Source organism: Thermobia domestica, chromosome 7 (assembly GCF_964235325.1).
Source record: "Thermobia domestica chromosome 7, izTheDome1.hap1.1, whole genome shotgun sequence".
NCBI classification, from domain to species: Eukaryota; Metazoa; Arthropoda; class Insecta; order Zygentoma; family Lepismatidae; genus Thermobia; species Thermobia domestica.
Window position 1 is genome coordinate 107,674,381 of NC_137460.1, and position 24,278 is coordinate 107,698,658.

At 34.2% G+C, this 24,278-nt stretch overlaps 1 protein-coding gene across 2 annotated transcripts in view; it reads right to left on the minus strand.

The window, feature by feature from the left end:
• LOC145690313 (xanthine dehydrogenase-like) overlaps window positions 1-24,278 on the minus strand; it is a 97,016-nt gene that overhangs the window by 67,050 nt on the left and 5,688 nt on the right. For both annotated transcript variants that reach the window (XM_081765091.1, XM_081765090.1), the window contains exons 2-3: window positions 6,138-6,195; window positions 5,654-5,750 (exon numbers count right to left, since the gene is read on the minus strand). In XM_081765091.1, coding sequence (XP_081621217.1) covers window positions 5,654-5,750; window positions 6,138-6,195 — 155 coding nt within the window. The remainder of the gene's footprint in view (window positions 1-5,653; window positions 5,751-6,137; window positions 6,196-24,278) is intronic.

Sequence of the window (24,278 nt, forward strand, 5' to 3'; positions counted from 1 at the left end):
GGGTCAGTCTTGCTAACAGAATATTTGAAAGGATTTTATAGGATGTTGACAGAAGAGAAATGCCTCGATAATTATTACAGTCAGTTTTGTCGCCTTCCTTGTGGATTGGAACAATGATTGATTCTTTCCACTCTTGTGGCAATTCTTCCTTGTTCCAGATAAGGAGAATGAGTTTGTGTATCTTGTTCCACAATTTTTCGCCTAAAGCTAAAATTAACTCAGCCGGAATTTCATCTACACCCGGAGATTTGTGTTTCTTTAATTTCTTTATAGCGGTTTCTACTTCTATTCGGTTGGGTTCTGGAATATACGGTTCTGCGGTGTGTATCTCCTTTTCTCCACGAACACTAGTTTTTGGTTGCGTGTTAAGCAAATCGTCAAAGAAATCTTTCCATCTATTTAAGATGCTATCCGTGTCAGTGAGAACTGTACCGTCAGATTTCTTTAATATATAAGCACGAGGTTGATAGCCTTTCTTAAATTCGTTGATTCCCTTATACATGTCCCGGATGTTTTTATTTTTACTATTATCTTTAAATCCCTTAATTTTAGCTTTCAGAAAATCGCGTTTCTTTGTTCTAAAAGTTTTGGAAGTTTCCCGCCTGATATCTGCGAAATTTTGTGTAGTCATTTCATTCGGATTTTGTAGCCAGCGTAATTTTGCCTGTTTTCTCTTCTCTGCTAGTTTTATGCATTCCTGGTCGAACCATGGTTTGTTCCTACGTATTTCCGCGTGTCCCAATTTTTCTTTTGCTGAAATTTTAATGTTATCTCTAATTTCAAGCCAGGTATCCTCAACACTAGTGCACTCCGAATCTTCTAAAGCCGAAAATCTATTTGAAACTTCAATCTGGTATTCCTCTCTTACCTGGCTCTCTTCTAATTTCTTTAAATTGAATCTCTCCGTTTTCGGACAATGAATATTACCTTTATTCAACGATAACCTCTCTCGTATTATCGCTGCTACCAGGTAGTGGTCAGTGTCACAATCAGCCCCTCTAAACGATCGGACATCAATTATGCTAGATTGCCTTCTTCTATCTACTAAAACTTGATCAATTTGATTATGTGTTTTCCCGTCTGGTGATGTCCAAGTGTATTTATGAACGTCGCGATGTGGGAATTTTGTACTCTTCACGATTAGGTTTTTGAATGTTGCAAAGTTCACGAGTCTAACACCGTTGTCATTACTTTCCTTAGGCAGACTTTCGTTCCCTATAATCGGTTTGAAAATATCCTCTCGTTCTACCTTCGCATTGAAATCCCCTAATAGAATTTACATATGGTATCGCGGGAGTTGGTCAAATATCCGTTCCACTTCTTCGTAAAATCTGTCTTTTATATCGTCATCCTTATCTTCCGTTGGGGCATATACATTTAAAACAATAATATCACACCACCGTCCCTTAGGAGTAATAAAAGAAAGTCTGTCAGTAACAAATTCAACCCGTTTAATTGCTGGTAATATACGTTTATGAACGAAAAACCCCGTTCCTAACTGGTGATTTTTATTTCCTTCCCCGTAAAAGAACGTAAAATTTCCGGAATTCTCAGATCCATTTCCTTCCCACCTAACTTCCTGAACTCCTACTACGTCCATCCTGTATTTCTCTAACTCCCTCGTTACGGATTTTAACGCGCCTGCCCTATAAAGACTCCTAATACGGTATTCCATGTTCCAAATCTCATGTCCATTTTCTTTTGCTGAGGTCGTGCCAAGTTATCAGTCCTTGTCCGAGGCTTTTGTGAATATTTCTGAACAAGTGCTTTTTTTTTACAGGATGAGGTTGTTAGCCCTACCCAAACCCCCAAGCTGGAGGACCACTCCTAGTCGGCTGTCCGCGACTGTTTATTCAGTATATTCGCAGCTAACCTCTATATCTAGAGGCCTTCTCCTCGATCCGCAATCTGAGGACGCGCCATGCCGTGGTGACAGGAACCCACGTTACACGGTCTGTAAGTCCTCATTCTGCTATGAATTCTTATTTTAATTTAATCTTGTTATTCGCAGACATTAGCTCAAACACCAAATTATTATAGGTCATTGTTATTAATTATAATTAAATTTCGACAAATATTTCTATTGATTCAAATTTGAAAATATGTCTATTTTATTGTATATATATATATATATATATATATATATATATATATATATATATATATATATATATATATATATATATATATATGTATATATTGACCAACAGTCATGACCGATAATGATTAATATTGGGAACGAAAACAATAAAAAAAACTATTTTATATATGTACCTAGGTATATTTTGTATTTATTATTTTCTATTGCTACTGTCTCTTCATCTAATTAAATAAAAATAATTATTTTAATATATAGTGACATTGCCTATAAGTAATATCGAGACATTTTCTGCAGTACACATAGCAATTAGTTTTTGATTTGTATTATCCCAAAGCTCTCTCTATACGACAACAGTAGATGTTTTACGATAGTCTCCTTCTTTATGATAGTTTATACGGAAAACATCAAAGGGTCCGATCATTTAATATTGTTTGGTGATTCCGTTAAATATTATGCCCTAGGATAATAATGATAGAAGTAAATAAATATCTATAAAATCTAATTGTACTAAAATTAACTGTGATTAGGCATTGTACCCAAGGATGAGTTAATCTTACTAGCAACTTGCAAAATGAAAGAAAAAAATGGAGATATTCCATTGCATTTCAGGTACCACTTGTGTACAACGTATTGAGCCCCAGCGAATTCTGCAGATATTGAAGTAAACAAGAGTATTTTGTCTTTTTTTTTATTTTTTATAGATAATTTCTTGGTACTCAACATTCAGAGAAATTATCAAGAATTAGTTCATTATTTCGCTCTTCCTTCTTGTGTCAAAACTATTCCTGCCCGAGTAAATCTTTCCCTATTCCTTAGCAGATTTTATGAACTAGGACACGAGATTTTTCCCGGAATTTGTAAATTTCTTCCCTCTTGCAGAAGTGGATTGTCTTCAAGCTGTTACCGAATTGTTTTCTCTCAAAAAAGTAAGAACAAAAGACAACCGTGGTCAGAGCTACTCAGAAGTTGTGAAGTCTGCCCAGAGAAATCAGAAGAGGAACCATTCGTTACTTCAGGTCTTAGAGAGCTAATTCTATGAAATTTTGAAAAGTAGTCACACACTTAAAAATTTCTTGATACTAATCTTCCGATAGATAAAAAAAGTACATTTTACTTACGAGAACTTTATTTTACCTATCATTATCAATAATTATAACCATAAATCTCTACCACTGTTTTAACTTTTGAGAAACGATTTATTCAAACATTCTATTATCTATTTTGCCATTCTTTGGAATTTTAAATAGCGTTTATCGACGATTTGACATGGTGTGAGGTGACTTGATTTTGCCTAAGATTACTGGATAATGTATATGGTCCTCTGTCACTATTCTGTATTGAGTTAAATAGTTACGTTCGATATTTAAAATAAAATGGACGTTCTTAGACATACTTGTACTTTCTGTGTAGCATGTGAACAGAAAAACCTAAAGTTTTAAAACTTTTAGCTCCGATACTTACAGTTATACATAGGAGTAATTCCAAAATTTGACTTCATAAAATCAATCTTTAGCAATCGATAAAGGATGGTACATAACAAGCACACAGAAGTATTACTATAGATGGTACTGATTGAAACTTGATAGATTAAATCCAGAATAAATGGAACTTTTGTAGAGGAATTTTGTGGGACACCACGTTCCAATATGTTACAAATTTAACAATAAGGGACCCCATATTGAAATCGGACATAACCTTTGCCATTAAACCATCCAGCACCACGTTAATATTTTAACTAGTATTATTGATAGCTAGCTTGTAAGTTGATAGAATCTAGTATCAGGGAAATTCAAACAAAATGTAGAATCATTCAATTAGAGAAATAATAAATAAATATATAAATAAAGACAATTTTATTTTCGATTATTTATCTCTGAACTGAATATTTTGAGAAACACAAATATGTTTGCGCCACTTCAAAATTTAATGAAAAACCTTATTTCAATTGTTATTGTAATACTAAAACAAATAAAATTCTTATCCTTAATCAAATCACAAGATTGTGGAAGAAACCATTTTGTATGATTCCTTTCTATCAGATATCTAAAAACTTTTTTGAGGAGGAAAATGAATTGAGCAAGGCGAGTATTTTATTAAAATCTCATTAAGTTTCTTTGTTCAGATGCTCTTTTAGCACATGCCCCGCACAAAATTTATCAAAATTCTTTTCAACAGTATTTTATTCTTTACAGACTCGATAACATTTCGGCTTCAGTAAGAACTAATTAAGCTTTCCCTTATTCTTCGGCAGCCTTTTCGAACTAAGAAAAGATATTCGGATTTTTTAAGATTCCTCCCTCATACAGAAGCAGATTATTACAACCTACATTAGTAGACTGTTTTATCCCAAAAATTAAAATTGAGAGATAATCCTGTGTTGGAAGTAAAAATTTCATCTTGGTAGTTTCTTCATTCAATCTCCTCGGACACTAACAAGAGTGTAAAGTGTCAATGGGTAAAACGCACATTTAATTGTAAGAATCGTTTATCATACACTATAACATATAATCATGGACAATGACCTACGCTCTTCCCGAATACTTACTATTTTTGGAGGTTTTAAACTAAGTTTCTCTACAATTTGACTATATCTTTTTTTCTTTGATTTATAGTTGACAGGATTTCCCACGTTAATATTTCCTAAACGAATTTACTCTGTTTTTTATTAGTTTTTTCTTTTTATTTCGTCATAGAATTCTCTTATGAAATGTATCTCCAAGAGTCGTATTGCAACCAGGGCCGTAACATGTGGGAGGCAGGGGACAACTGCCCCCAATGAAGCTCCCTACCGTTCGAGGGGACAAAATTTTAAAGACAAAATTTTAAATACGAACATGAAGTTATAAAAGAAGCATCAAACAGATTCACTACATAACATTAAAAAAACAGCACAAAAAGATAAAACAAAAATGAGTCGTAGGCCCATTTCAATAAAAAAAATGTCTACTATTAGGGGCCCTTGAAATAATATTTATTCATATGGCTTTGAGACTTGTCAATATTGTCCCTTGAATTAATTTGCATCTACGGAACGTGCCCAGGGGCATTCAGGAGGGCCCACAAAGAGTAACAGAAAGAGGAAAGAAAGGGCTTATTTTTGAATTTTGCATGAGGACCCAAAACAACTTTTTCTAGGGGGGAGTCAAATATTAATGCTTGTCCCTCCCAGAAAGTTGTATCACTGATTGCAACTTATATTTTTAAAGACTTTCCATGAGGAAGAATAACCCATCTCACACAAACTGATATAAAATCATATTAATACTTCATATTGATTATAGCATTTAAAAGCATAAATAAAATAATTAAGAAAACTCAATTTCATTCTAGTGTTATTTCTTCCGAAATGATAATCATGCTTTATTATGTTGTAAAAATAATATAATAATGTTTAGAAGAACGATCTCTAAAACTCTTGTCTTTTACAAATATCCGCAATCCGCACAACTGAAATTATGTTAGGAAAAAGTTATAATATTGAGGATACATCCACGCAGACCTCTCCCTATAGGACAATAGAAATATTTTATATGAACAATAAACAAAGGATACACAATTTCGTTGGTAGTTCTGTTAAGTTTCGAGACCATGACGGTACATGCCCCACATGCTCCTTCTCCACAGGCGAGCTTTGTTCCACATAATAGTACTTAAAACAATGTTAAGGAAAATACATCAAGAAAATACATCCTATTGCCATTAATAACAACGCCATTTATTTTCTTCGCAAAATAGAAATTATGAAATACTAATTTTGATTAGGAACCATTTCTTACGAATTTGTTGAATAGCTACCGAATATACAAAAATTTACAAATTATGAGAAGGATTCACGCAATACTCTTATATATATATATATCTATATCTATATCTATCTATATATATATATATATATATATATATATATATATATATATATATATATATATATATATATATATATATATATATATAGATATAGATATATAGATATAGATATATAGATAGATAGATAGATAGATAGATAGATAGATATAAACTTCTTTTTAAAGGATACACTTATTCCGAAGATAATACAACAAACTCCAGTCGGGTTCAACATGTTTATCTACAATCTGAAATAGATATAAAAACAGAAACAACAAATTAGTATATGGTTGACATAATTCTCATTAAAAGGTACGAAATAACTCAGTTAAAGGAAAAGATATTCTCATCATTAAATGAAAATAATATTTAAATCCGAGTGAAAAGGAAAGAAGAGCTATAATTCTCAAGTTTAATAATCTATAAAATGAAAGTGATTATGTTCATGACTTAATAACTCACCTGGGATAGATTTTATCGTTTCACTTTGACGGTGCAAGGCGAGGGGATATATATAAACTCTTAGGAAACAAATCATACGAGGTAGACAAAAGCATTTTTTTTTTTTACTGAATACCACAAGTGACAAGTAACGACCTACACAGCATCCCAATACAAGGTGGTGTAACGAAATTAGGCAGCACTGCAAATATCTTGGAAACGAATTATTCAAGGTAGATAGTAGTCAAAAAGTATTGGAAAAACCTTAATCCAGCAATGGAACGACAATTGTTGATTGTGGTGTGTATGCATTTCAAATATATATAACCCTCACTACCACAGTCATGTGAACCCAGTTTTAATTTCTTGATATTAAGAAATAAAGGCTTATACATTGTTCTGAGATCCCATATGCTTAACGCTGCAGCTGTAAGAATTTCTAAAAACAAATGTAGCTAATTTTTTTTTTCTGTTCCTGGGTATAACTGGGTAGACTATTTACTGTTATGTCTGGGTATAACAAACGGTTCTGCGAACTCGAAATATTTTAACAACCGGATCTAGCGAAGTGGTTGAATAGCACCACTCTATATAGGGATAATTGTTGATTAATTAACATTAATTTAAAATACATATCACCCAGGTTTCTTAATCAATGTCCATACCAAAACAAACATAAAAGTTCTTCACAACACATATCTACTAGGGACTGATTTTCGGAGTACATATGAAATACAAAAATGGTGACTAAATTTCTAACCCATTTATAGGTATAAATAACGTAACAGAAATAATAGTATATACTTAATCAAATATTAGAAGAAAAGCTCTCCATTAAAAAATAATTCGTGAAGAAAGTAGGCTACTTTACTTTTTAGCATGGAAGTAATTTCCTTAATAAGAAAATAAGTAAATATCACATTTTAAAAAGTTTAGGCACGACGTAATGTTAAATACTACGTAATGTTGCATAAATAGTTTAAACCAGGGGCGTCATTTAGGGGAGGCAGGAGGGGGCAATTGCCCCCCCCAAGAGTTTGACTAATACATATACTTTAATCGATTGTCTACTAATATAGTAGTACAAAATATGAAAATCTTATGTCGGTGGTGCTCTTGCCCCCCTCAAGCGAAGTCTGAAATGACGCCCCTGGTTTAAACCGTAACCATTAAATCATGTAATGGCAAATGACGATGGTTTAATTTCAGATCTTTATTTGTTCTTATATAATTTATTTATTAAAAAAACTAAATATTCAGATTGAATTATATCAGGAAATAACGTACGATTACAATGTATTAAATTGCAAGATTCACATTTATAGGCTAATTGAAGTATATTGTGCAATGGCTTGTGTATAATTAACCATTGATAACTTTTTGTTTCATTGTATTACAATCATTGTATTAATTTATAGAATTTATACTATGTATCATGAATAGAGCAACCCACATTATGCTTTATTTTTTCCAAATTATGCTTTATTGTTAATTCCAATCATTGTTTTACATTAATCGTGTGCCGGGCATTCAATTAATGTCTCCTTCAAACGCTTATCTCCTAGGAACTGGCCTCACAACAGAATCAAGAAAAACCTTGTTAACTGAGAAGATAACCAAACTGGAGATGTATTTCGCACGTCTGTCATTAATCTCAGCACATTCTGCCTTTTATTTATTAAGGACATCATTTACTACTCCAAGATTACTATATTTTCTGAGAAGTTCACCTTCATGGAAGGAAGAAGATTTATTAGAACGCTTTGATAACACCGTAAAATCTGGTTTAGAATCTATCCTAAATTGCTTCCTTGAGGATAACACATGGCTTCAGGCTTCTCTGCCAGTTGGTTTTGGTGGATTAGGCATCCGACGAGCCATAGATTTGGCTATTCCCGCCTTCTTGGCATCATTCTATGGTTCCCGATGTCTAATAGAATCACTTCTCCAACAGGATATAAGCTTCCACATGGATTCTGAAGTTAAAGATTGCTCTTCCACTTGGTCACTTCTAGTTGGATCTGAATTACCCGAATTTAGTACCAGAGCAAAGCAATCCACGTGGGAAGAACCTATTTTTAAATCACACTTCTCCTTTTTACTACGGTCTTCAGACAGCCTAGAAGACAAGGCTAGAATAATTGCTGCATCATCCATAGAAGGAGGAGCTTGGCTTAAAGCTTTACCTTCGTTCTCTCTAGGTCTTCATCTCAGTAATGAGAGTTTTCGAATAGCAGTTGCGTTACGGTTGGGAGCAAATATATGTGAACCTCATAAATGTCAGGCATGTAGGAATCCAGTAGATAAAAAAGGACTGCATGGACTGTCTTGCATAAAAAGTACAGGTAGATGTCCCCGACACTCAACTGTCAATGACATTATAATGAGAGCACTCATTTCAGCAGGTATACCGGCAATAAGGGAGCCAAATGGATGTAGTAGAACGGATGGTAAAAGACCAGATGGGATGACCTTAATACCTTGGAAGAGAGGCAAATCATTGATTTGGGATTTTACATGCACAGATACTTTCGCTCCTTCCAACCTTCCTTTCTCCTCACTCCAAGCGGGCAATGTAGCCAGTCGAAAGGAAACAGAAAAAAGAAGAAAATACAGCAACCTAACAGAGAAGTACCAATTTGTACCCATTGCCATTGAATCCAGTGGATCCTGGGGCAAAGAAGGTCTCAGTTTTATAAAGGAAGTAGGTAAACGCATCACTCAATTGTCTGGTGATGATAGAGCAAGCACCTTCCTAATTCAGAGAATAAGTATGGCAGTACAAAGAGGTAATGCAACCTCTATATTAGGAACCATACTACCAGGTAAAGAGCTAGAGGAGATTTTTCTTCTTTAAAACACGTTTCTTTAAGTCATCTGATTGTTTTATGCTAGAAGAAGAAGAAATTTGATTTGTATATAAAGTTATCTCTAGTATGTGATTTGCATTAGGATTGTTCTGTTTATGTACATGTTATTTAAACTTATTAGTTTTTTAGTTACATTTCACTCAGTTACTTTCAATATTCTTACCAAATTCCTTCTCGTGGTGTATACATGACATTACTACTTGTTATAATAAAGAATCGTGTATAATGTATAATATTTACTATACATTAAATATTCTAAAATCTTAATCTATTTATTAATATTTTATGCAATCAGTTTCTTTCATATTTAATGAACTTTCTATTTAATGCACTGTAAAGAGATATGCTTTACTCGAGTCAGTTTTTTTATCTCTTGTGTGCGCCTTAGAGGTGCACATATACAGAAAGGGAAAGTAAAAGATGCCACCGCAAAGTACAGAAAGTCCTTAACTTCAAGAGGTAAACATAACAATATAGTCTGGAGTTCTTGTGTACTATTCATTGTTGGCGGAAAATTTTCTTCTTCTTTTCCTTTTTTCTTTTCTTCACACCAAAGGCTTACACCGAAAAGTTTACAGAAATAAAAATATGCTATTCATTGTTGCATTGTTATGTTCTCAATGATTTCGCATTGTAAATATTGGTTTTAAAAAAATATTAGTACAGTACGTAATACTTGCAGTTAAACCAGTTAAACAGAATTTTCCAAGAATTGTGCTATATATTTTAAATTATGCTTTATGCTTTATTTTCTAAGATTATGCTTTATTATGCTTTTAAAATTAGTTTCTTCTGGACCCTTAAGCAACCATAACCATTTTCAAGGTATCAATCATATGTCTAAATTGCTATTATGCTTTTTATCCTTTTGGGTTGCCCTAATCATGAATAATGAGGTAACACTCAAACAATGTTTGACATCTAAGATTTGGGGTGAACTAATGTTCCCCACGAGATTTGATGAAACGTGTGTTATTTGCACTAAACCTGTGGAGAGTAATAATGAAGACATACCGGTAACTAATATCTCATCTACAATAACTGATTTATAAATATAGTATTTATTTTTTGAAAGGTGTAACGGAGGTTACATGTCTTGAATTGACATTGACAAGATGTAACCTCCGTTACACGAAAGAATGACGTAAATTCATGTACAATCGAAACAATAGGTTTTTTAGTTACATAAAACCTTCAGAACTTAATAATAAAGCCAAAAAAATTAATTCTGCCCAAGTATTCTATGAACATGTTGTCAATTTGTCTAAAACTGACTAAAACTGCGGAAAAGAAACAAGAATTATTATGCTTTTTATCTCATCTTGAATTTAATGCAATTCTCGTCTTGTAGGCAGCACAACTTATAAGGGCAGGAAACCATTGCGACCAGAAAATCCGAATAAGTTTGGAACAAATATTGTTTCTCTTTGAACTCGCTTCCTCAAGAGATTATTGGAAATGTATATGTAACAGAAAAAGAGTACTGTTATACGTAGGCTATTATGTTTAAGAAGTACTCCACATTCAGCGTTTCTTCCACTGCAGCCATTCCATTTGTAACTTTTACTACTGCAAACTGATATAATATACAAATAAAACTTGTGCTGTCCTGTTGTTATAGACCAAACAATAAATACCCATGCCACCATTTGTAGTATAAAGATACATGTTGAAATATCACATCGTTGTGGAGAAAAACCGTTATTTGTTGTGTAACGGAGGTTAAATTTTTTGGGAACAGGTTTAACCCTTCGTACTTTTCCAATCAGAACTCTGGTTCCTCGTAGCACCGAAACAATTGCTGTTCGATTTTTCTGTTTATTAAAAGGTAAAACTATGAACTGAAATAACGGTTGAAAACTACAAGTGTGCTTCTCTAGTTCCTCATACCAATATGTTACTTTACTTCGTCCACTAAATTGATACAAGCTATCCAAATTCATCATGTTTGAACGAAACTTTGACAATGCGCGAACAGTTTCATTCAGTGATACAAATATATAACCAAGAGGTACAATAAATGCACAAATTAGTTGTTTTTATACAATATAAGGATGATCAATTCCAGTCTAGATAGAATTATACTTCAGATTTCATATGTACATTTCTCGTGAAATTTCCACTTTTCGTGGAACGGCTGACTGGTACTGTTATACCCCCAGGAGCTACATAGCTGTTATAGTAGGGCTACCCCCAGAAGCTAAAATAAATTATATTATGGTTAGATCGTCACTCTTATGTAAGGAACAACCTTTAGCAGTACAACCTCTCACATTCTGATTTAGTCCTAGCGGACAAAATTTTCTCCAAAAGTCTGTCCTTATTTTGGTTCGGCTCTACCAAGCTTGTGTCAGCATAAAAATACTGTATTTGTTTTCCCTAACGATTAATGCTGCAAATAGAAAAAAATTGTAACCTTGAGGGTTTGGGGCGGTTGTCTCCTCCCTTCCCCCCATGGATCCGCTACTGAAGAAAGCTAAGACTGTATTTACAGAAAAGATCATAAAACCTCCTTTAATACTTCATTTAGCGAATCACTGACATATTGTTCTCCATAGGTGGACTATAATCTTAATATAGAATTTGAATAAAGATGCCCTCTTCCCAGTGGCAGGCGCTCACTCAGAAATTTTTGTTGGGGCGTCCAATGCTACAACCACTACGTTTATATAGTATTGAACGGGTATCTGTACTCGATAACAATTGTAAAATATTCTACCTATATATTTTAGGAAAATAAATGATAAAACTAGATTGTTTTTATAAGAGAAAAGGCACAGATAAGGGTAAAATCAAATGTTCATGCTACATCAATCATTTCCCTGTTAAACAAGTATGGTTTTATTAAGAAAGTGTACATGTTGAGTTAAGAAGTTTGAGGATAAGAACCCGGTGGACACCCCTGTGGGTAAGCCCCTACCCAGTTGGTAATATATAAGAATATCCTGGGACAAGAATTGCTTAATAAATGTGAAGACAATGAACAGTTTTTAAAAAATAAAGCAATATTTACTACAGATGAAAAGTACAGAGATTTAGAAAAATAATTTTCGCTTGGCCTCCTACCAGTCAAAATCATTCCGATATACTCAGCAACAGATTTAAAATATTTGATTCAATTACAGTTTTAAAAATTGATTTTTGTATGGCCAGGGTTGTAACTTGTGGAAGCAGGGGACAACTGCCCCCAGTGAAGCTCCCCGCCGTTCGAGGGGGCCACTTTAAGTCAAAATTTTCTTACTCCATATACGATAGATCATGAAATTATAAATGAAGCATCAAACAGGTTCACTATATTACATAAATAAAACAGCACACACAAGGTAAATAAAACAAAAATGAGTCACGAACCCTTTCAGTAAAAACTGTCTACTATTAGGAGCCCTAGAAATAATAATTATTTGTATGGCTTTGAGATTTGTCAATATTGTCTCTTTAATTAATTTGTCATGTATGGAATGGGCCCAGGGGTGTGGGAAGGCCCATAGACTCCGGGAGCCCACAGAGAGTAAGAGAAAAACGAAAATAAGGGCTTGTTTTCAAATTTTGCGGCAGGGCCCAAATATTAACGCTTGTCCTCCCAGAAAAAAAATAAGTTACGGCGCTGTGTATGGTATTAATTTTTGAAAATAAAAAGAGATTTTTCAAAAATGGAAATTGTTACTTGACTTTAAAAATAATTCATAAATAAAAATCTTTCATTCAACGACAAAATCTTTACTGAATATTTGAAAGTCTGTTTCTGAATGAAGTTTTTCTTTAGAGGTTCGATTTCATTTTCGTGAGCAGCAGAAACTTTAATTGTATGAGAACCACAACATATATACAGTATATATATATATATATATATATATATATATATATATATATATATATATATATATATATATATATATATATATATATATATATATACAAAGTAAAAAATCAAAATAATAATGAACATTGAACGCAAAGTGGTTTTCTTGTTCTTTCGAAAATTGGTCATAAGTCGACTGTCTCAATCTCAAATGACCAATTCTTTTCTATTCGTCACAGATAATTTTACATGCATCCACGGATATATTTACCACAAGTACAACATAAAGTTTAAAACATGAAAACAAATATTATCAGATGATCCGATAGACTTTCGACAATGTACCAACTCCTGAGGAAAAGAGCGAATTATCCTGGGATTATGACTGGTGTATGCAATCAAAATAAATCGAAGATCTAGGTTTAACAAAAAGGAGTTCTTTTGAAGTTAATTACATATTTGGAAGATGGCTGTAGTCAGTTGGTTACCGCCAAAGACCGAGATAATTCATCAACATCTTCTAGACCAGACAGAGAGACACACCTTCTTCATCCAACTTCTGAGGAGCTTTCTCCTCATTTCCTCAAAATCCGGTATTTTAGGAAATTTACGATGTTTTCAGCTTTCATCTGTTAGTGTTATATTGCTGTTGTGTTTGGTGAGTGTGAGACTGAAGTTCTTCCATGTTTAGTATGACTATTGATAACTGACAAAAATTTGGCGCATATAGGAATGAATAAGTCTTTTTTATTTCGTGAAATTTTACAATATTAATGATAACTACAAAAACTAATTAATTTTTGCCGCAAAGTGTTTTAAGAGAAATATTTCTTTTATATACCCAAGCATCGATTTAATCGAATGTTAAAAAATGTTCATAAGGTTTACGGATCACATGTTTTTAGAGCTTGACTTCTGGTTAAATGTCTAGTATTCCCTCCTTTAATGAATAGTCGCCAGGAAACAATGAAGAATTACTGAGCATTTAAACGTTTCAGCTTGCCTCGGTACCTTAACTATGTTTTAGTGGATTATTTTATAGAGATGGCAGAACCTAACAAGTAAGACAGATTAATTGTTGTTTAACATCTCTTTCTTGTAGAGGCTACATGGAACATAAGATTGCAATTTAACCCGGGAACGATCGACAGGTGAGCGCAGCGCTCACCCTGGTTTATGTTTTCGTTTCAAAGCCGCCCTAGTGGGGTCACAGATCTGAGACGCCGTCTAGCTGTCTTTTGATGTGTCTTGTATGTGAGAGCCAAGTGTAACCCTTTCATTCCCTTCTATTGGAGTAGCATTGGCTTTATAAATGTGACTATGCGTAATTTGTGAGCGCCACGCTCACGTGTCGACCGACGGCGCGAGTGATTTTTCCGAGATCATGGACAACAAGAAGGAGCAGATCCATGTATGGCTTGCGAAAAACAGAAAAAAAAGCTATACGCATGCTAGCTGTGAAGTGCCAATCTGTGGAAAACACACTGTCAGCATATGCTGGAAGTGTAATGGATGACAGCAAGACAGTGATGAGACATGGGGTAGAACAGTGTCTTATTGGAATATCTACTGTATGTATCAAGAGACATAAGTAGAGTGTTTACACTAAAATATTTGTATTTTTTTTTCTTTAGAAATTTCCAACTCAAAATATGAATAGCATGAACATATGAAGAGCATATACTGAAAACTCGCTCTAATTATGTAAATATCTTTTTAGAAAATGTAATCCTTATGTGATAATGATAATCAACTAATTGTATTGTTTATGGAATAACAGAAATTTATTTCATAAAAAAATTTGATAAAAATAGATACAACTTATAAGAAATGGTTTTATATAAACACATTATAATTTTATTTGTGATCACGAAAATAATAATAATAATAATAATAATAATAATAATAATAATAATAATAATAATAATAATAATAATAATAATAATAATAATAATATCACAAAATGTCAACATATAGAAATGCGTTCAAAATAAATCTATATATATAAAAGAGAACGTACAAATCCTTTGTCCGCTCATCACGCTAATACGGCTGAACCAATTTCTTTTATTTTTGGGGGGTTATTAGGATTTGGACCCTAGATGGTTTTTATCATATCACTTTAATTTTCAATTACCAGTGTCTTGAGATAATTGACCATTCAGGTGTCCATTACGTACAAATCCTTTGTTAGTTCATCATAGGTATAAAAATAAACGTATTTATATGCAACCCGCATGACCGTGTCACTCGGCGGGTTAACATAAATGACAGGCGTTATAATGGTTTTTATCATATCACTTGAAAGCGAAAAAGTAAAAATTATCTAAGTAACAAAGTTTATTGCGTTCGGGGGTGACCGCAGCGAAGCGGGGCGGGTTAACATAAATGAGAGGCGATATAATGTTAACATTTACTGCAATCTTCTATGGTTTTTATCATATCACTTGAAAGCGAAAAAGTAAAAATTATCTAAGTAACAAAGTTTATTGCGTTCCGGGGTGACCGCAGCGAAGCGGGGTGAACGCTGCTAGTCCCACATAAAGTCATACACGGCTATAGAAACGATTTTATTGTAAGTGAGCGCCGCGCTCATCTGTCAACCGCTCGCGTCACAGATCAACACTCGACCGTTCCCGGTTTAATTTAGGATGCAAGCTACAAGGTAGTTTAATCGGGAATCAGATCCGGATCTTCCATTTTGCCATGCAAGGATAGCATAAATGGCTATTTAACTGACATTGAGAATTTGTATTAGTTTTATTTTTAACCATGAACAAAGCTTTGCACGATATATTTGACATTTGTACCACGTAAACGAGCAACGCATTATATTTCTTGTTGTCCTTTTACAAAAATAGTTTTACTAGTGTATCAATTTTCTGAAAGAAAAAACCGTAGCAACACCTGTTCTCGGTGTATTTTCACCAATAAAAATCATGCCAGATAGTTCATTTAACCACTACCATTTTAACAATTTACCCGAAAATCCAATGGAATTGAAGTATCACTAATGTTTCAAAATTTAACAGTTTTTTTGCAATACAGAGCCATTGTGTTGAATTAACACAGTCATCTTTTTAATTTACTGTGTAGATACAATTGGTCCCGTTTGCTTTGACAGTAGTAGCTGCCTCTGCTAGATACAGAACATAGATATGAGGGAAGTAAATTTTGTTCCGAAACATCAAGTAGTAATAACTAACGTTGATATTAATCCATATTCAACAATATACCCCTATTATATCAAATTAGGTGTTCAACTCAATCATTTTGACAACGTCGATTTACGAAAAAGGGCCTATCCGATTGCAATGATGAGAAGAGGCTTTGAGGGAGATGGCTGAAATTCAGATTAAACATAGAATAGACCATGTTGATTCTATATTTCAAAAGCAAGTTGTCTTAAAATGGATGGAACATACTCAAAAAGCACAAAACATTAACATTCTCAATGAAAAATCAATGAAAAACAAATAATTCCTCTACTTGTCTCAAAAACCAAAAGAAGGAGATGGCTGAAATTCAGGTCAAATGTAGAACATACTATGTAGATTCTATATTTTAAAAGGAATGTGTTCTAAAGTGGATAAAATATAATGAAGAGCTTAAAAACTATGTATATCACGTAAGGTAAATTTGGATAGAACATTGTCAAAAGTCCAATTGTCAATAATAATGATAAAGCAGGCACGTAGCCAGGATTTCGTGAAGGGGGGAGGACGTGACATGAAATACTGTGGTCATCACACCAAGGACTAGATCATTCTAAACTATTTTAATGTAACATGTATTGGTTCATTTAGCCAGGATTTCGTAACGGGGGGGGGGGAGACATAAAATTCTGAAGGCCCAAAAGCTCGATCAATCTAAACTACTTTACTATTAACAAATACTAGTTAGTTAGGACAATAAAATGAGGATACGTTGGTAAGTATTTTAATAACAAACTATGAAGAAATCTCGAGTAAAATAATTAAAAAACGTATTTGAAAAGATTTTACAATACGTCCTTCCTCTGTTCATTCAAATATAACAATTTTCCTTTCATTATGATCTCAACTACTATAAAAAGTACATACTCAATAATGTCTTGTAAAATATTTTACAAAATCTGCGTTCCTTTCTCTGTTGAATCAACTGTTAACAACTTTTTTCCACATAAATTTTTTGTTTTTATTATTCCGTTAACTACTGTCTGTTCCAAATGACAGGTTAAAGGAGCAGTAGAAAATTGTTTTTGAAATAACATGTTTGATACTGCAAGAATGCGATGACAAAAAAATATGATAAAAAATGTCCACGCTGTTACACAACAGTACTATGCTTTCGGAAACTTGAAATCTCCCTGACTAGTAGCAGAAATTCTGAGAATTCCGTAACTTTTCTAGAAATTTCAAATTCCCTGACTCTTCCAGGATATCTCGCTCACCTCGCCACCACATATTGCAAGTAATACACATCTCCTCAAAAGAAAGAGTAACCAAAAGCTTTCTGTAGCTTTTAATTTTTAACGCTGATCCTTCTTTTTCTCATTTCATTTTGTTTCATCCTCCCTCATTTTTTTCATTTCTAGTCTCGAAAGGGGGGGTTCCGTACCCCCCGGACCCCCTGGCTATGTGCCTGGATAAATATGCATTTTTTTTTCGAATTACCCAGAGTGACCCACGCGGAGGTTACGTGCTTGAAATATCTCCTATCTGGATTTGGAATCTTCAGACTCTATTTAGCACGCTATGTGACTTTTGACCTGATTACGTGACACAGTCTGATCTTTATATCAAACCAGATGGGCCCTTTTAAAAATTGTTTTTTGCTAGCAGAGACGATTGTATGAGCTGGATTGAATATTGCCAAATTGCTCAAAAGAAACATTACAGTACATATACACAACACTAACCATGACCTAGATGTTCATTAGATTCAAATTGGCGTTTTTATTGAGTATGCTTATTCTACACTCATGTCCAAAATGGTTGTCGCATATCTATAATTGTCTTCTTGTAAGAATATAATTTGATAATGATTTTGCAGGATACTTTTAATACTGATACTATGTGTATAATCGTGAAATGTATATTTGTGGTAAATTTCATAGGAAAAGAATTATAAACACGAAGATTATAATGAGTTAAAGAAAATGTTGCTAAACGTGCAAGAAACTTTTATTTTCGTTTTATTGTTCTTATTTACTGCTCTTTTGACATGGAATTAGCCACATACATGTATTTGCGGATTATACAGATACTAACATTATAAGAAATAGCGGGCGAATTCGTTATCAAATTATTTTCCTACAACAACATATTTATAGACATCCGACGATAACTTTGGACATGAATGTACCTAGGTATGTGCATGTTTGATAATGCAACTTATTAAGTAACGTTTTTGATGCATATACTGTACTTGCAACATTGATAAGACGATTGAATGGCAATAAATGTAATGCTATAAATAAGCAGTATTTAGTCTAAGACCTTTTTTTTTTTTTTTTTTTTTTTTTTTTTTTTTTGTAATACATTTCAATATTTTCTTTCGTGTAAAGACACGCTTTAGTCATGCTTTCGTCACACTATATTTCTATGTGTTTACTTTTTAAAAATGAAATCTTGTAATATCTATACATCCTTGGTCAAAGGAATCCATAATCTTTTTTGCAAGTCATGGCAAATCCTTGTCACTATTAAATCTAACAAGATAATGATAAATGTTTGATAATAAAACAATGCACAAGGAAAAGAATATTCATGGATTATTATACTGTAATATATACATTAAAGATATGTAGAGATATTTATTGACATATACTTGACCTGCATGTGATGTTTATATATAATCTACGTATATAACGTTACATAACAACGAAAGCTATGAAACTGATAAGCTTAAGCAACAAGGTGTCCTCTTTCTTAAAACATACAGTATTGGTGTGTACTATCTTGGAAATTATTCAGAATATGATTACGTATATGATTTTTCTTTTAAAATACTGTGAACAGGTCTGATAACCAAATAAATCAAGAAAAATACTTTTGCTAAGGTGAGGTCAATTCATCTCTTACCTAAACTTTCAATCCATAAACAACAGAGTTTGGTCTCAATGTATATACATACTAGCAAATACGTACCGTACAAAATGATTGTCGCATATCTATAACTGATTTCTTGTAAGAATATAATTTGATAACGATTTTGCAGGGTACTTTTAATACTGATACTATGTGTACAATCGGGAAATGTAAATTTGTGATAAATTCCATAGGAAAAGAATTATAAATACGAAAATTAGAATGAGTAAAACAAAAAGTTCCTAAATGGACCAGAACGTTTTATTTTCGTTTTATTGTTCTTATTTACTGCTCTTTTGACATGAAATTTGCCACATACGTGTCTTTGCCGATTATACACATACTAACATTATAAGAAACACCTGGCGAATTCATTATCAAATTATATTCCTAGAACAACGTATTTATAGACATGCGACAATAATTTTGGACATGAGTGTACCTTTACATCATGTAGATGTTCTTCGTTACCTGTATACTCATTATTTAGCAGTTTATATCTTGTTATTTACATTATATCCAGCTCACTTCTCACCACTTCACCCCATATGTATATTCACTTCACACCCACATGTAGGGTGAAGTGAATAATTTATCTTGTGCGATTAGTTTCTTTCTGTGCACGTTACTTCAGACACGATATGAACCATACTTATATTTTTAGAATGCAGGTCTGTCCTATTCATATATAATTGTCAATCAGCCGTGCTACCATTTCTGTGTAAGATTTTTTCACTCTCATGCTTAGTGTGTTCAGATACCCTCCGAATTATTCTACTACAAGCATATGCTACGACATTTAAAGAAATGCGCAATTGCAATATTAATTGCTTTGAATTGCAATGAAAATACAATTCCTGTAGCTTTCTTAACTCCATGGGAAGACAAATAACAATACATACTCACGCGACGGCGTATACTACATGCCACCATTTTTTCTACGAACCAGTAATACATACAAAAACTTTGCATTTCCAAATGAAACTATATACATTAAGTGGTCACTTAAAAAAAAGTAGGGGGACAACTGCCCCCTCTTGCCCATCCTAATCGCCGCCCATGTTTGAACTAGACATTGTTTAGAATAGCTAAAGGATCAGGGACAATTTAGGGGTCGACAATAGTTTTGTGTGTGCCAGGGGCGGATCCAGCCCCCCCAGAAGGGGAAACTTTCTTATTTATATATAAATAAAACCCATGACAGAGTTTGGAGCTCTTAAAAAAGTAGCTCTAAGTAGCAGTATTACAACCCCCCCCCCCCCAGAAGTCCGTCCTCGATCCGCCCCTGGTGTGTGCTTGCACTGTAGAAAGTCTAGCAGAAAAAATACTTCAACAACAAAGAAGATATAACAAAATAATTGTTTGAATAATGATTAAATGGGAGGACAAGCAGTATCTCGAACAGAAATTACCAGTTTTAATCATTGTTATAACCTCAAATGATAATTTTCATATTACTGGCAACACTGAAAGAGTCTTCACGTGCAACAAGCGTGTGAAATTTTGAATTTTAAAACTCGTAAATTCACTTCACACACTCACTTTTATATACATTTGAAAAAAAAAGGGGGGAAAGGGGAGAACAAGAGAAAGAAAAATGGAGTGAAGTGTGTTGTGTATGTCTAACCATAATGTACGAATAGATATGCCCTGACATTATGTATGTACACAGCGAATTTGAAATATTGTTTGCCACCTTTCACAAAAGGCACCGGAACACACCAGATCGGCGCTCATGAGTTCGGAACTTCCCACTTATTTGGCCTTCTCATTATTCGAAGAGGCGAGTTCGAAATAATAATGTGAGCTTGATGTCGGAATGTGTGAGCGTGAGGTTGAACAAGCACGACGTCCGTGAGCGTGACATCATCAGATTGCTGACATAAGCATGTCAATTTATGTTGGGATGTGAGGTCGAGTCAAAATGGACATTTTTGAGGTTAGTGTTATCTTATAATGAAAATAATTCTGACAAAAGCATATTTCTTCCAGACATTTATATAAAATATAATGATCTTGCATCGTTTTTGTCTGTCTGTCTGTGTGCGGCCTGGGTACCAGACGAGTGGACCAAGAGTTACCAAATTTTGGTCAGGGGTACCTTGTCCCAGGCCCCAGATCAAGACGAAGCCCTTTTTTAAAATTTCGAACCAGGGGGTCTCAGGGGGGCGTTTACCGGAACCGACCTGGGAATCAGACAAATTGACCGAGAGTTACCAAATTTTAGTCACGAATACCTTGGTCCAGGCTCCAGGCCAGATTTAAACGTTTTTTATCAAAATTCGAACCAGGGGGTCTCAGAAGGGCGTTTACCGGGACATGTAAAAGTAGTAGAAAATGACCGATATTAGTGTCGAACAGTGTTGGGAAGTAACGTAACGCAAGTAACGCGTTACTTTTTAAGTAACGTTTCCTAGTAACGCGTTACATTTTTTCCAAAGTAACTGTAACGGTAACGCGTTACAAATTTTTAAGTAACGTACCTAGTTTGCGTTACTTTTTTCGCGTTACATTTCGGATGAGTAACTACAATATATGTATATATTTTTTTCGGAAACAAATGTTTCTTTCCTGTAAGTGAATTTCTCAGAATGAAACAATCGAGCATGCACTACGTATGTCAGTGACCGACAATCACAGACACAGAGAAACAGGTAAGTTCGTAGTGCCACTTGCTGTTTTTTGAAGATGAGGACAGCCTTAGGCAAATCACGTGTATTGATTGCAAGCACCTGGAAGATTTTGTAGTAGATTTTGACAGCTCCAGATCAATACATTCAGTGAGTGAACTAGGAGTGCAATGATACCGGTAGTCTATTTTACTTTGATTGGTGTTGTTTTTATAAAGATCGAGGACGAAAATATTTTACCGTTCGAACATTTGAAAGAATACTTTTTTTCTTAAGAGCTGAGGATGATGGTGGACAGAATTTAAAAGTAAAGTGTCTGAAGTGCCCCGGCGGAAAATATTTATCAACAACTAGGGTGACATAATTAACGATTTACAGTAATGGGTTAATATGAATAAACTGTGTTCTGATGAGCAGGCCTACTTTATTACTAGAATGCAATATTGGAGTTGTATGTAATGTAATATTTCCTGATGCTGCTGATGGTATGTAATATTGGAGTTCTTTCAGATGAGTTTGCTTATCCTAGAGTCCCGTTGATTATAGAGTAGTCTAATGTTTCTCTATATTCTTTATTTTTAATTTTACATAACAACATTGTTGTTATTATATAATTAGTTTAGCAGAATAATAATAAGCAACCATTTTTTCTAACGCATAGGGATGAGCACGAGTCAAGCTAAAACTCGACTCGACTCGAATTCAAGTCGAGTTTCAACTCAAGTCAAGGGTAATATCCTCGAGTCGAGTTCCGAGCCGATTTAGTTTTTCGCGTCAAGTTTCGAGTCCAGTCGAGTTTGATAAATGGCTCGTTAGTTTTAAGTCGTCTTGAAATCAAGGCCTGATTACACTGGAAAACGAAAGCCATGAGAAATGTAAGCTAAACAGTAATATGGAATACTTTTAGTGTTGTTCACGAGAGTGGACACTGCTCACATCTCGTCTCGTCTCGATTTTTTAAATAAGAAGCTCAGTTCGGCTCGGCTCAACTGAGAAGATGGCTCTAGCTGGCTCACTTGGGGTGAACCATAGGCTCGAGCTAGCTTGGTAGGGATGAGCCATTTGCTCGGTTCGGCTCAACTGAGCAGAGTCGGTTGGGTGAGCTGTTGGCTCGGCTTACTTCTCCGTTTGGGTCAATAGTGAATGAGCTGTCAGCCGAACTGCTCGAGTCGTTGACAATTCTAAACACGGGCCGAGCAGTTTTGAAGATATTTGGCCAGTGCCCTATAAGTTTTAACAGTGTTTGGCTCGAGCCCGAATACTCAACCTAAACCCTCAACCCAAATTCAGAAGGTCGTGAGCAATGTCCTTGACTCCTAGACTTCACGACTACCAAGGTTGGCAATCAACTAGTTTTTTAGTATTCAAATGCAAACCGCCTATCTTTCTTTTTATATACAGTGTTGTTATAATAATAATAATAATAATAATAATAATAATAATAATAATAATAATAATAATAATAATAATAATAATAATAATAATAATAATAAGTTGTAGTAGTAGTAGTGTCATTGATAATAATTATACTGTCTATGTAATATACTTGAAGAATGTACTAGAAACTACACACCGGATTTGGCTCTAGTCGACTCGAAACTCGACCCCAATTCAAGTCGAGTTGGAGGAAATTTTTCGAGTCGAGTTCTCGGGTCGAGCTCAAAGATGTATGTTTCTATTCGAATAGCGTGTCAAAGAAAACTCGCTCGTGTCCATCCCTACGAGTAACGAAGTATGGCATTTTATCAATGTTACATTATATGAAAATGTTCATATATCAAGTAAAAATTTGTCCTTGCATTTACATAAAGCGATTCAGAATGTGCAATAATAATAATAATAATGATAATAGCGGTAGTAATAGTAGTAAGGAAAATTGAAGTTACATTTTTTTCACATTTTTAAAGTTTCGGATTTAAAAGTAACGCGTTAGTAACGCGTTACTTTCGAAGTAAAGTAACAGTTACTTTTTGGGGGCAAGTAACGCGTTACTAACGCGTTACATTTTAAGAGAAAGTAAAGTAACTTATAACGCGTTACATTTTTACAAGTAACTTACCCAACACTGGTGTCGAATTCATAGTTTTCGTGGTCGCTGAAATCAATGGTGAAACTCTGATCGCATTAACTTTCAAATTCACGCTATTCAGCTCCGGGCCGGGGGTCACCGGGGGGGGGGGGGGATACCGAGACATGTAAAAGTAATCAAAAATGATCGATATTGGTGTCAAATCCATAGTTTTCGCGGTCGCTGAAATCAATGGTGACACTTCCATTAGCGATGACTTGCAAATTTAGTTAGTATTGAATGCGGGCCGGGAGTCAGCGGGGGGGAGGGTACCGAGACATGGAAAAATAGTCTAAAATGACCGATATTAGTATCAAATCCATAGTTTTCGCGGTCGCTGAGATCAATGGTGATACTCCTACAGGCGTTGGCTTCCAAATACAGTCCCCGTGCGAAGAATGGGTATATTCAACTAGTATAAAATATAATGATCTTGCATCGTTTTAGGTTCA